Here is a 15,238-nt window from a genome sequence, read left to right on the forward strand (position 1 = left end):
GAAGTTCTAGGTTCAACCTTCTGCAAAGGGTTCTTCAGAGAACCTAAAATGGTTCCCTTATGGAGTCACTCAGAGGAACTTGATTCATGTTAACCTGTGGTAATTCCACATGGACAAACTTGTTTAGTGACTTACTGGGTCTTGATGAAAACAGAGGGCACAGGTATTATATTTTGTCTGTATTTTTGCAGTGTGCCAAGTCCTTTGCCAAACTCACAATATGCAACTTCAAATTTTCACACCAAAATCTGGATTAGCCAGCAGGGGTTCATACCTATATCTCCCAATTTTTGGGAGAGTGCAATATGATGCACCAGAATTTGAAAGGAAATCTGAATCTGTAAGAAAATGCTGCATTTGCAAATGCTGACTACAAACAGGAAACTTCCTCAGTGGCACCCCAGGGTGTACACAGTCTGAGGGGAGGCTTAATCCAGATGCAGTTTTTCCCCTTAACAGTCAACCATGGTTACTACCTCTGAGGGCTTCCTCTGCACAGGGTGAGAGAGCCACCATAGAAATGTGTTCAAGTCATTTTGATGCCTTTCCTGTCCATCAGCATATTCCACAGAATCTGCAATGTAGGATTGGCTTTCATACTTAATTTTGGGAAAACTGATTAAGGTTGTGTGGTGGGTCTTACATATCAAGAGATAAGATGCAGATATATTTTATTTAACTAGGCAAGTCAATTAATAACAAATTCTTATTTACAAAGACTTCCAACCCCTAACGATGCTGAGCCAATTGTGCACAGCCCTATGGAACTCCCAATCACGGCCAGTTGCGATACAGCCTGGAATCGAACCAGGGTCTGTAGTGACACCTCTAGCACTGAGATGCAGTGTCTTAGCTGCGCCACTCTGGAGCCCCAGATGGATCAGCATCATGAAAAAGGAACTAGACCTTTGGCATCCTCGCAAATATTGGCTTTATATCTGCCAAGATGCTTTACAACCATTACAATACAATAATACTATTCCCTTCTTTTCTCAGTGCTTGTCTGATGAGGAAAACACTACTCCTGGTTTCATATTTGATTTAGATCTGACCACAAGGGGGCAGGCAGTCAGTCACTGACAAGTCTTGTTTTTCCCCTGCTGTTCTGGCTGGCCTAATGATGCCAGGAAACTCCTGTTCCATTATCTTTTGTATTTTTCCTGATAAAAAAAAGCTGATCATAACACAAGTGATAAGAGCCAACTATTGCACTGCACTAATATGGACAAAAATGAAGAAATCCAAGACATTCCTCTTTTGCATTTTATTCACTTACTGAATTGCTATAGTATTGCATAGAGTATAAAAACAAATGTTAGACATTTCTACTAAATATAGATCACTAACAAACACTCATATTGCACTTGGGACAAAAGTGATAATCCCGAAGCATTCTGGTTTTCAGTAGAATGTTTTTGAAAATAACTTTACTCCAGAAGGGTCACTCACACAGGTGGTAAAAACCCCAAAGATGGACTCCACCTCGTCCATTCTGTAATGCTCCAACTCTAGTAAGACCATTCCAAGTGAAGTGTTTGTCGACCTCTCAGTATTAAAAAGTCCTTTCTAACAAATAGATCTTTGTGACATTTGATAAAGAACAGAGAACTACATCAGTATTAGTTCACATTGGTTTGTCAACACCCTACAGAGTGCAACTCCTTGCAAACTGCAGAGAAGACATGAAAAAAGTAAATGGAACACTTAGGCTACTTAAAGATGTGCTATAACAGATCTTTATTTACTCCTTTCCACACTTAACTAACGGTCTGAATGCTTAAAATTAAGGAGTCTGCCGAGTGAAAGTGGGATTGCAGTCCTTTCACGTTTGGTAAAAATCTCCAAAACATCTTCTAAGAACCAGACTGGCCAGAATATTAGACAGGCCATCACGTTAGCCTATTCCATTGCTCAATCCAGGGATATTGATTGGTTATACAAACGTACATGTACCACTTGTACTGCCAATTTCATATTTTGGTTAAACTTCGCAAAGTGTCTGCAGGCTGAAAACAGTGTGAAAAGCTGCCAGTTTTACAACTGCCTGATCCATAGTAATCTTCATCTAGACTTTGTTAGAATCCCATCGTAGACACGAAAGGTAGGCCCAGTTGCATCTAAAATATCAATCTCTTCATGATCCGCAACAAATATTTACAGACATGTTTTCACAATATTACCGCTTCGATGAAAATAAAATGGGTCCTGAACTCTGCTACAAAACCCCCAGACCAGTTACTTAAATAAATGCAATATATTATGCCAATGCGGTCATCAAAATAAACAATCACACAGGAAAAAGTATAAATACAAATATGTACAAGAAAAAAAGCTTACAAAGCTTAGAAATTCTCAACTCATTTGATGCACAGCTCTCAGCAGTGAGGGCACACTGAAGAATGCAGATGGTGTGATAAATAAGCCTCCTTGGTTTTATTGTACCATATGTTCAGGGTAGGCCGAGTCCGTCCATAGGGTGGGGTCTGTGTGCAGTCGTGCTGGGGTTTTGGAAGGACGGGAGGGGTCTGTGTGTCAACGGCAGAGCAGCAACACCAGGGACTTGTTTACTTTGAGAGCTTCACCACAGAGTCCGGGAGCCTGTGTCCCAATCTCTCATCTAAAAATCAGCCTATTTCAGAATATGTGGATCAATGCAGACACAAGATAATTCCGTTTTAGTCATATGATTCATGATAAATTGTGGATACACGGTGTTGAACTAACAGACAACAGAAGTTGTCAAATTGTGCAAACCCTTGGTTATAAACAGTGAAAAGAGCCAAGGAAGAGGACACATACCACAGTGAGAAAAGGAACTGCATCTAGCTGCTTACATTTGTTATTCACTTTCATACAGGCTGACAAAGCCCCTCCCTCAGCATTCTTATTGGCTGACAGAAAAAGAGGGCCCCTTTTGGGGGACAGAGCTTGGCATACAGACACACACATACCAGCTGTTGTGAAACTGTGTAGCCTTTTCCACAAGCAAGGGTCTCCACATGATGAGCTACTGCCCCTCCCCCTCCAGTCTCGGGGGGAAAACAGCCTGCAAGCAATGCAGGACAGTCCCTCAGCACAGGTATGACCCTTAGACAGAAGGAGCTAAAAGTTAGTGGGGATGTCCCATCAGCGTCTTAAGAGTTATGGCATCCTGTAACTTTTGGAATGGCTCTAGCTGGCATCCCTTTTGTTACGCAACTCCTTTCACTACCTACACATGTAGGATCGTAATTTGCGACAGCAGCAAAATAATCCTGCGTCAACAAGAAATGTGAATTATAATTCATGGACATTTTTGTAGGGGTTGATACTTAAGGGAAAATCAAGTCTGAAATTCCAAAGTGGAAATTAAACTTCATAAGCCTTTTTAAGCCCCAAATACAATTTGCAGGAAAGTTATCCTGAAACAGAGAGATCAAATTAAGATCCTACATCAGTATCCATGACTTGCATTTTCTTGGGAGTAGAGTCCAACCCTGCAGTCTGTTGTAAGAGAAAAGGCGATTCCAAGAGAACAAAATGTTGGATGAGGATTCTACCGGATGGCTGACGGTTTCACTCAACATTAGGACACCGTAGTCTTGACCATAGCACGAGGCACCGACATCCAAGGTCTTCTTTTTTGCAGTGTCAGTCTTTGGCGAGGGGAGTGTGAAGGGTTAAAAGCAGATGTGCCCACACCTGGCAGAATGGCTTCTTTTCAGGACTGAGTATCACATCAAAAATAAATTACTTAGAGAAATAACTCACAGGTTGTCACCTTTTCATAGGCTAGTGTCCATGTGCGGGTCCACGGTGGGCAGTTCCACCATCACCAGTCTTCATCCTCCGTTATAGGCACTATGTTCTTTAGAGGGATACGACGGCATCTGCATTTTTCTTTCTTACAACCGTTAGTGGAGAAAAAGAATACATAGCACTCAAATTGTACAGTTCTTCAATGAGACAAACCACTAAATGCTGAAATGCATGCATTTTCTATTCTAGAGTCTAACAAAAACACACAGATCATTCCAAGTAATCAACGCAATATCCTCAAGATTCTCAAAACAAATATTCATCAAAATCTAGTGCTGATTATTTTGTTGTCCGCTACCATCTGATTAAAATGACCAAAATGGATGGACAAGGCATCAGTGTAACATGGAATTATCAGCTATGTTTTGTGATTCATATCGGCAGGAAGGCATTCTTTCTGGTGTTAAAAATCTGCATTATTGACAATCACCAGTTTTCTATGTTAAAGGAACAAGACCAATCGAAATACAAAATTAGTGAAGCGGCGAGTTCATGAATCTCTTTGAATAGTGAGACAGAGCTCTTAGTTTTAGAGAGAGGTAGTGAGTATTGAATAAGTCCTATCTCATATTAATTCTTGATAAATTATTGTAATGCTCCAGAAATACTTAATGGAATCCACCCCCAATGTTCATTTCATCACCTTGTTCCACAGGTTGTCATTCCTCCCCCCGCGAAGAATGCACTGGTGAATAACAATCCAGTATAAATATGTCTCAATGGTAATACTTGTGTTTCTTGCTTTAAGTCCCTGCATATTAATTTCATCTTGCTATAGGAAAGAAGATGACCTCAGCGGGCCACCAAAAATGTGCATTATCATACAGTAGAAGTGTATCAGGCAGGTATCCATCAGTCTTTTTGTATAAATATAACAAGTTCTTTGTATGAAAATAGAGACATAAAAAAAATCAAGTCATTCTTCCCACCCCCAGCTCATAAAATGCTGGGCAGTTGTGACTACGACGTGGCGCCAATCAGTCAAGAGCGCACCAGGATCTCCATGATGTGGTCGAGGTCGTTGAGACACATCTGCAGAGTGCTGCTGGAGGTGGTGCAGGTGGAGAATGCCTTGAGGTTATAGTCATTCCCCAAGGAGGCTCCGCTGCTCCCTCTGGGAGGCGGGCAGGCCAGAACAGAGAAGTCTGACGGGTCGTACATAGATGTATCAATGTCCTCAAAAATGTCATCCAGCTGCAGGTCCGTCAAGTAGCTGGTGGAGTTGGTTATTTCAAAGGATCCAAACATCAGATCCGGCGACTTGCCGCCGTCCTCCGACCCCGGTCCCTTGGGGAGCTCTGTGCAGGTTGACTGTGCGTCGTCACACAGCAGTGAGGATGAGAGCGCGGCCACTGGGGTGGAGGGACGGTCCGAGGGCACGGGCGGCAGATCCGGGGAGTGGCGCGGTGTGGCGGGGGCTGGAGGGGAGGACTCAGGATGCGGGCCTCCCTCCTGCCTCATCTCCCGTTGAATCTGGCGCAGAGTGTTAGCCAGCAACACCGAGCGGTGCAGGCTGGGTTCAGCTCGGCGCTGGCAACTCTGGAGTTTATCCAGGCACAGGTCCAGCACCAGCTGCCTCTGCTGGGGGTAGGGCAGGTCCAGCATCTGATCCTCACAGTCACTAAGCTTACGTTTCACCCCACGGCCCACCATGTACCTGTAGAGGGAAAAGGAATAAAGGATGTTAGACCAGAGGTGAGGAAGCGCTCCCTTTTTCCTGCTTCAGGAACAATTAAACTAAGCAGAACAGACCCAGCTGCTAATGCAATGATGCCTACGGGAGAGCCACCTCTTAAGCAGACTGGAATTGTGACAATTTTTTCCCCAATGGTCTTTGGCTTGAGTGGGACATCTTTATTTATCCACCATCTTTGGTTACAGTCTAGTCCACTTAGTTATTGTTTTACCTAACAAAATTACAGTTAATGAAAATGTACACTTAATCCAGTATGAACTCAAATTTAAAAAGAAATCAAATTCTACAGTACAACAGCATGTCAAATGTAAAACTAACAATGACTCAATAATCCATGCCGCCTGGGAATGCTATAAAGTCCAAAAGTTAAGGGCGGAGTTATAAAGTTGTCTGTCAGAACTATTACAATGTCAAAGAACTTTTAATCCGTCTGTCTGCATATTTCAAGAAATAGCATGAGGGTGAGATACCCGATGGGTTTGACAATACTTCTCTTAAATCAACTATGGAAAAAACACTTAAAACTGGAAAATCAAACCAATCCTCAATTTTTGATAACGGAAAGGTCAAATGCTTTATCTAAAATGTTCAAAGTGTGCGGGTGATGGAAACAAAATGGTGCAAATTGAGGCCATGTGGCAGAGTGATGCAGGCGCTGGAGATGGGATTGTGCGCATGTGGGTCTGAACAGATGTGATGTCATTGATGTTTGTGTGTGTTTTGTAGTGTTTGAATATATTATTTTTCATACAACAAAAAGAACTGGAGACTGCGACCATTGTTTTCAATTTGATCTACTCACGTTAGCATATGCCGATTCTATATCTGAAAGTAATCAGACCCCTTGACTTCCACTTTGTTAAGTACTGCCTTATTCTAAAATTGATTAAATAGTGCTTCCCCCCCTCAATCTACACACAATACCCCATATTGACAAAGTAAAAACAGTTTTTTAGAAATGTTTACAAATGTATAAAAATAAAATAAACTGAAATATCACATTTACATAAGTATTCAGACCCTTTACTCAGTACTTTGTTGAACCTTTGGCAGCGATTACAGCCTCGATTCTTCTTGGGTATAATGCTACAAGCTTGGCGCACATGTATTATTCTCCATGGACTTGTGTCCCAGAACTTTTTTTTAAATTTGTGCTACAGGATGCAAATTTCTGCTTGAAAAAGCTAGCCTTAGCTTTCCTAACTGTCATCATTGTGTGTAGATAATTTAATATATTTTAGAATAAGGCTGTAACGGAACCAAATGTGGAAAAGGGGGTCTGAATACTTTACGAATGCACTGTATATTTGCTGAAACCATGTCCATCCCACAGGGAAGAGGGGAAAACCCTGTTGGCTGTCAGTGGTTGCTGCAGCATGAACGGGAGAGCTGTGGCGCTAGTTAGCGCTGCACGTAGGTCACATGGCCCGCTCGTCTCAGGGGGAATGAGGCAGTGTTTGGAGTACGGTACTAGACTTGCTAGTCACCATGGCGATCCATATCCATCTATCCTGCCTGAGTGTCAGCCCAAGAGCATGTCTGAGGACAGAGCACTGGCTGACTGAGCGGTCCAGATCACATCTCCTTTCACTCTCTATTTGCACAATGAGCAGAATCACCACACACATTCATAGGTTGGGTAAATGGCAGAAGTAAAACACTGGATGAACCTTTTGATTTGCCGTATCTCCTACTGTCTGTGTACACTGTATAATAATTACATCAGCTATTACAGGAGCTACCTCTGCAGTGATTCCTTGATCACAGCATGCAGCCAATATGATGAGCTCTCCCTGTTCCTGGAGCACCGCCTCTCTTCCAATCAGTGTGTGGTGTTTGCGCTGAGGGGGCGTCGACAGGAAGCCGGGCTGTAGCAGCCTACTCCGTGCTGTAGGCGGTTCTGCATTCACAACTGATCCATCACTTGGATGTCTGGTTGCATGCAGCCTCCGCAGGTCCCAGTGCACACTGGTCTCCTCTACAGCAGAGGCAGCAGCAATGGGAATGAATGACTGAGGATAGTGTGGCAAGGAATGCCATTGCACAACATAAGTATGCTCTTTTTAATAAAGTAAAGTTCTAGTGAACATAAAAGATGAGTAACAAATGAATAGCTGGTATTCAAATACATTTTATGTACTGCCGTCTTCTAATCTAAACGTATAATTTTCCACCTTCAGGGTGCTGTACTGTGCAGTGTTGCTTCAACGTTTGTGTGTGGAGGCAGTGGTCCAATTACACGTCTGAGGCCAGTGGTTACATAACTGCATACGCCACCACAAAGAGCAGTGCTCCTTACAAACCTGCCCTATATGCTAGGTGTTCACAAAACAGTCATAGGCTGAAGAATGGATTATAGCTCTGTGCTTTTGAGGTATCTGAAAGACATAGGCTACACTGTAAACATTGGCTACACTGTAAACATTGGCTGGTGAAACTGAAGTCTGCAGCCTGTGTCTGGCAGCAAAAAAAGTATATAAATGGAATGAGTCCATCAAATCCTATCAATGATGTCTCTGCAAAAATCACAGGATTTAATTAATTGGGCAGTGAAAACAAGAGTGAGAAAGGCAGCATCCCAGTATGGATTACACCCAAGCTCCTGGGTGATAAATGCGATGTTAACTGGATCGCTAACTTGTTCCAACACATGAAATCAAATTTGAAAAGCAAACTTATTCCATTAAAATTCCCTAGCACAACATGTTTGTAACGTAGATTTTCATTTGCAGATTAAAACCTGTAGCTAACGCTTCGAACACACCGACTGCGTCATTGCGTTTCGATACACCAGAAGTACATTCATTTCCAATGGAACGCTGCATTTGCCTTGCAGCATTGCGTTGCAGAGGCAGTTGCAGTGCGTTCTGTGTGGTGCATACGTTCGATAAATCGAACGTATGCATCAAATTGTATGAGTGGACTTGACAGAAAGTAGCAAAATATGAATGTAGATTTTTTTTTTGCACACATTCAGTAAAAATTTGGGATTACATAAAAACAGTTTGATTGCATAATTTCTTTACATTTTTTATTTATTTATTTGCCAAGTATATTATTTATTCGATGACATCCTCAAATTAATTGTGAGAGCGTATAATATAATTTCCCTCCAAAATGCAGTTTTGGAGCGAAATGCAATAATAAATAGTCAAGATAGGCAGAGTAGGCTCTTTCAACAATGAGACCAACCTTGAGGAAGGTGGTATGACTATTTCTTTCACACACACCTCATTGGCTAGGTTAGCTAGCTAACGCTAACTAGCCACATCTAGCACAAGCTCACTACTAAACTGACCTGGCAATCCTACTATCGTGGACACTTGTCTCCAAGCAGCATTTTTTGTGTTTATGTCCCTGTAGCTGTCAGCAGTTGTGTCAAAAAGACACGGTTTTGAGGATACTGCGAAAATGATTCTCTCCTCCATGTGTCCAACCGCATGCGACCATTTGCAAAAGGTACCTGCATCAGTATAGTTGCCTAGCTGCGCAAAATGTTATGCAGCAGTGATGCAATGACGCAGTCGGTGTGTTCGAAGCGTTAGACTATGAGCAGAGCAATAGCTAGCTGTGCCCCTCATATGTAAGCAGTGAGCTATTCTTTATACAGGGCCTCTGTATAAAGCCAGTTTCACCACAGCCTACTTACCATGGCAACAGTACCGGATGAGAGGCCAGAGCTAGAGACCGAGACTAGACCGGATTGTGCACAAATGATGCATAGGCCTAGATTCAGAGAGGACTGTTGAAGCAGAGATATTGGCAGTGCAGCATCAGGGAATTTCAAGTAAACCCTTCACAGTTCAGCGTTGTGAAAATAACGGGACAAAGGATATCCTCTAAACCATTCGTACACTCATTGCACAGAGGGACGACTGTCTGCAGGTTTACGCCTCCCTTGTACTTTATTGATGAATCAGTAAGGAACTCCCCTCACCTGGTTGTCTAAGTCCTAATTGAAAGGAAAAACTAAAAACCATGGAATGAGTTTGACACCCCTACTCTGAGTCCTTCATTTTATTCCATTGCAGACTTTGGCCAAATGCTTCTTTCAGATTATTATTTTTTGCTCCTGTGCTGACTGTGTTCTGGACATTGTTAACCTAACGTAGCAGGCATAAAAACCTGAAACTACACTGAAAAAAAAATAACACAACATGGAACAATTTCAATGATTTTACAGTTCATACAAGGAAATTGGTTAATTGAAATAAATTCATTAGGTCCTAATCTATGGATTTCACATGACTGGGAATACAGATATCTGTTGGTCACAGATACAGTACCTTAAAGGGGCATGGATCAGAAAACTAGTCAGTATCTGACGTGACCACCGTTTGCCTCATGCAGCACGACATTTCCTTCGCATAGAGTTGATCAGGCAGTTAGTTGATTGTGGCCTGTGGAATGTTGTTCCACTCCTCTTCAATGGCTGTAAGAAGTTGCTGGATATTGGCGGGAACTGGAACACTTGTCGTACACGTCGATCCAGAGCACCCCAAACATGCTCAATGGGTGACATGTCTGTAAGTATGCAGGTCATGGAAGAACTGACATTTTCAGCTTCCAGGAATTGTGTACAAATCCTTGCGACGGGCCCGTGCATTATCACACTGAAATATGAAGGGATAGCGGCGGATTAATGGCACGACAATGGGCCTCAAGGTCTTGTCACGGTATCTGTGCACTCAAATTGACATTGATAAAACACAAATTGTTCATCATCCGTAGCTTATGCATGCCCATACCATAACCCCACCACGGGGCACTCTTCACAATGCTGATATCAGCAAACCGCTTGACCACACGTTGTCTGTGGTTGTGAAACCGGTTGGACATACTGCCAAATTATCTAAAACATTGGAGGCGGCTTATGATAGAGAAATTAAAATTTGATTCTCTGGCAACAATTCCGATGGACATTCCTGCAGTCAGCCTGTCAATTGCACGCTTGGCAAAGCAGAAATGCTCACTAACTGGGAAGAAAACAAATGTGTGCACAATTTGAGAGAAATAAGCTTTTTGTACACATGAAAAACTTCAGGGATATTTTATTTCAGCTCATGAAACATAGGACCAACACTTTACATGTTGCGTTTATACTTTTGTTCAGTGTAGATCCCCTACATACTGGTATTGACAAGAAAATAAAAATGTCTGGGGAGGTTCTCTTCTGCACGGTTCAACCAATCCAGTAAATGTGGAGGAGGAGTTAAGATGGAGTTTCGCCATGTTTAACATCCGAAAGAGGAAGTCGCATCACAGGCTCTTTCCATTTCCCCTGAAAACCGGATGTTCCGGTTGTTGGGGACTCGGCAGAAACTAGGACCTTGTAGACCAGCGTTTCCCCCAAACTCTGTCCTGGGGACCCCAAGGGGTGCATGTTTTGGCTGTTGCCCTAGCAGCACACAGCTGATTCAAGTTATCAAAGCTTGATGATTAGTTGAGTCAGCTGTGAAGTACCAGTGCAAAAACCAAAACAAGCACCCCCTGGGGTCCCCAGGATGAGAATTGGAAACACTGTTGTAGACGCTGGCTGTTGAAGAAAAGATTCAAAAGATTCAGTGTGGACAGGTAAACTATCGACTAAATCAAATCCAATTTTATTGGTCTCGTAGACTGTGTATTTTTCAGTTATCGCGGGTAAAGAGAAACGCTTAAGTTCCTAGCTCCAGTAATACCTAACACGTAAATCCCAAAAAGAAACAAATTAACAGAAATATTAGAACAAGCAATGTCAGAGTCCAGAATATAAATGTATATAATGGTGTGTATAGACATTATGGACAGTATTTGAATATAAAAAGTGTGTATAGCAGTAGTTAGATGAGCCATGACTAGAATACAGTATATACATATATGAAGTGAGTAAAACACAGTATGTAAACATTATTAAAGTGACCAGTGTTCAATGACTATGTACATAGATAGGGAAGCAGTCTAAGGTTGAGTACTGGGTGGTAGTCGGCTAGTAACAGTGACTAAAGATTTGATACGTTTTTGCCAGGGAGTTGATACACTACTGACAGTTCCACTCTCCTTAAATACTTTGTTTTTCATTTAGGTAAATTTGTGAAATGCGGGGGAGACGAGTAGGGGCTGTAGAGGCCGGAATGCTACCCAGGCATGGGAATCATGTGCCATGGGCACGACTGTCCCAAGCTTTATGGTACTTTCACACAAGAAAAAATGTGGAGTAGGAAAACCCAGCCATGTGAGCCAACTCAATAGTTTTCAATAAGATAATAAATTGGAGGACATAAGATTGAGTTAAAATATGGAATATCCGTCAGAAAATGTGGAATGGTTGTAACTTGACGCAACAACGGACCAGTCAGCCAATTGTAAACGGAGAACAGCGTCTCTTGCCTCTTTTCTGCCCACTCTATGGACTTCCCTGCGTCGGTGGCACATGAGTGAAGTCACGATTCTACACACTCACTCCCCCTCTCTCTCAGCACTGGAGGCAACAGATATATGGCCAGGAGAGAGCGAGGAGGGGTAGGCTGTGGGCAAAAGTGGGAGGAGAAAGAATAGAAACGAGGAAGTGCAGCGGGGATAATGGCCTGGGAGGGGAAGAGGAGGCGGAGACAATCATTGATAAGCAGAGTAGGATCAGAGTAATGAACAGTTAAGCGGACAGACCGCTCCGGCGGAAGTCTTTATATGGACAGATTTGTCACTGGGTGGCGGAACCACCCTGACAAAATGAGTCACGTTCATTAGGTAACAGATTAGTCACTCTTCCAGACACGGAGAAGTCCTCACCTACTGATTTCATTGGGGTTGAGCATGTAGATCCAGTCGAGGGGGAACTAACACTGCAACATCCTACCTACATTCTGAAGTGTACGAGGAAATCACACACATTTGAGGCATTACTCTCCTCCTAGTAAATAAGCTGGAGAAGATGTAACAAATAGTATTGTCAAAAGTCGTTGATAATTGCTTGGTTTTACACATCATTAAGGACACTCATGGCACATGAAGATGCTCACAGATTCTGAGTGTCGAAATAGAGCAAAAACAAAATCCATTAATTGTATAGCCTCATTTCAGAAAGGCCACTTCACTAGTACAGCATGAGACCTCATATTACTGACATGCATGTGTGCACAAGTCATGTGTGAACAACTGTAGAGGCTTTTCTGCATAATGCTGCATCTTCGCTAAATAAGATATATTCTGTCCGGCTACTGTCACACCTCTTGCTTCAAGTCAGACACAACATAGTGTAGGGCAGAAACCTAAATAACATTCCGCCAAATCAAATTGCATGGTTAATAAAACATATTGGCTACGATTATCTGCAAGTGTCAGACATAACTACATGATGCACCAGCAGGCAGAAGTGCAAAACCATTGTTGAAGTGGCTCGTGCTAGCTAGATAACTCCACATCTCAGATGTGTCGGCCAACGTTGCTTGCTGGCGCTACCCCAGTTAACTAGCTAGCCAAGTTGATCCCACATTACACAGCAGCGCACACGAACTCCGTGAACTAACGTTAACGTTAGTTGTGAAAACGCAACAATCGCCTTGTCCCCGTTACATAATGGCAAATACATTAACCGATTTAACATAACTAGGAAGTCGCTCAACTTATAGTAACAGAGGCTAGCAATTCTGCTGCCAGTTATCGATTCAAACAATAATGTTCGTTTTGGTTACCGATACAGCTCGCGCTAACGTTAGTTACCTATGGTCGACAAAAATGTGGTTAGTTAGCTAGCTACTGTTAGTGAATTTAGCTAGTTTAGTTACTCGACTAATGTTTCAGGTATAGATACGATATTTACTTGGCATGTCTAAATCATATATTTAAAGTTGTGTCTTATTGTGGAGGAAAATGAGAGGAAGTACACAGTAGCAGGATAACTTGCCTAAAGACAAGTGGCTAGCTAGCAATGCTAACGTTAGCTAGGTTAGTAATGAAGTTTGTGGCAGAGTTAAACTGAGTTTATTTTTTATAACAAACATCAACAAACGGTGTACTAAACCAAGTCAATTATATTGATTGGATAAAGTATATTACCTTGACGAAGGGATGGCATTTCCATGTTGTTCAGGTCCTTTCACGGCACACTCCACATCCACACGACACATTGTTGAGGCAGTTCGAATTCTGCTTTTTCTTCTCACCGACGTCTCGTAGGATACAATATCACGTTGGCCCATATCATGTTGTGTTGTACTAACTATCTAGTTCAATTTCTCGGCACAGCAAAGTAGGAAAACTGAGACAGGCTGCTAAGATCTAAAATACATCTAGCTAGCAATAAATATACTGTTAGCTATGCTAACAGGCCGTATTATAAAATCCTCTGACTTTGAAAGTCGAAATATGCTTGCCAAAAGTATAGCCATTCCTGGACAAACTCCTCTATTGCAGGCATCGAACTAACTATTAGCTAACTGAAGAACTACCGTTCAAAACTTTGGCTACAACATTGTAGAACCTACCCGAAAGAGGCTCAGCTGATTGACGGTCGTCAGGTGGGAGAACCTTGATTGGTCGAATGAAATTTCAGGCCCGCCTAGTAACTACGTCTGATTGGCAGAGTACACTTCCCCCCCACCCCTGCCTTCTCGTTCTAATTAGCCGCCTTGCGCTCGCATACTGGAAACGTGACCGAACGAAAGTACTGTACTAGCTAAAGACGATTCAAATGGCATTTACGTTTTTGGCACAAAATAGAACGATGAGCAAGATTGAGGAAAAATGTGTAATGTATTTGTCAAGCTAAGGTTGAATCATGTTCACTTTTCCAGAATACAGTATCCTGCAGCCTAGCCAGGTGCAATCCACAAGAAATAAATGCTCACATAACCAGTAGTGGCCAGGGAAAAGGTGCGGTGATGGGTGATGGGTAATGGAGTACATCGTGTAAAGCGTTGTTCAGCATCAAACCAGACCTACGGTGTCCTCCAATAATATTGTCACCCTTGGTAAATATGAGCAAAACGGGCTGTGTAAAACATTTGTTGTTTATCCTCTTGGTCTTTCATTCAAAATATTCACAAAAATCTAATCTTTAATTTAAGTAAAATTATTGGAAAAATACATGTGAAATAAATATTTCTCCGAAACGTGCCACAATTATTGGCACCCCCATAAATTATTATGAGTAAAATCTAACTGAAGTATATTCCCATTCACATTTTTGTGTTTTTAAGTTCACCTGAGTGATTAGCGGTAACCAATGATTTCCTGTTTCACTGGGGTATAAATATGAGGTGACACACAGGCCAAGTTCCCAAAGTAATCCATCACTATGAATACAGAAATTATGTTTGACAAAAGGTTGCTGAGCTGCGCAAATCAGGAAATGGCTATAAGAAAATAACTCAATGGTTGAAAATGCACATTTCCACTATCAGGACAATAATAAAGAAGTTTAAAGCAACTGGAGATGTTAACAACTGTCCTGGAAGAGGGTGTGTATATTGACCCCACGCACAGTGAGGAGGATGGTTCGAGTGGCCAAAACATCTCCAAGGATCACAACTGGAGAATTGCAGACGTTAGTTGGGTCTTGGGGTCAGAAAGTCTCCAAAACTACAATCAGATGCCACCTACCTAAACAATTACAATGGCAAAGTCACAATAATCACAAGAATGGCTTCAAATCAAAGGATCTTGTGATTATTGTGACTTTGCCATTGTAATTGTTTGTAAGCTTGTGTAGTCTAAAATGAATCTATGATCGTATGCTATCCATTTGTTTTTTATGTATGCTGTTCT

At 42.1% G+C, this 15,238-nt stretch overlaps 1 protein-coding gene across 2 annotated transcripts; it reads right to left on the minus strand.

Moving 5' to 3' along the window:
- Positions 1-1,249: 1,249 nt before the first annotated feature.
- Positions 1,250-13,954, minus strand: si:dkey-177p2.6 (uncharacterized protein LOC568712 homolog). 2 transcript variants are annotated; one of them, XM_038968333.1, is made up of 2 exons: positions 13,529-13,954; positions 1,250-5,455 (listed from the first exon to the last, which is right to left on the minus strand). In XM_038968333.1, exons 1-2 carry the CDS (start codon positions 13,669-13,671, stop codon positions 4,780-4,782), a joined length of 819 nt encoding a protein of 272 aa, XP_038824261.1. In that variant the 5' UTR covers positions 13,672-13,954; the 3' UTR covers positions 1,250-4,779. The 2 variants fall into 2 exon arrangements, with proteins under 2 accessions (XP_038824261.1, XP_038824262.1); XM_038968334.1 differs by lacking the exon at positions 13,529-13,954 and adding an exon at positions 9,781-9,830.
- Between the last annotated feature and the right edge of the window lie 1,284 nt (positions 13,955-15,238).

The sequence above is a fragment of the Salvelinus namaycush genome, chromosome 29 (assembly GCF_016432855.1).
Source record: "Salvelinus namaycush isolate Seneca chromosome 29, SaNama_1.0, whole genome shotgun sequence".
Classification (NCBI taxonomy): domain Eukaryota; kingdom Metazoa; phylum Chordata; class Actinopteri; order Salmoniformes; family Salmonidae; genus Salvelinus; species Salvelinus namaycush.

Excerpts from the sequence above, each read along its gene's own strand:
- si:dkey-177p2.6 (XM_038968333.1), bottom strand. The coding sequence starts at position 13,671 with ATGGGCCAACGTGATATTGTATCCTACGAGACGTCGGTGAGAAGAAAA. Across the intron at positions 5,456-13,528 it reads AATGCCATCCCTTCGTCAAG|GTACATGGTGGGCCGTGGGG; the intron begins GTAATATACTTT and ends TTCCCTCTACAG.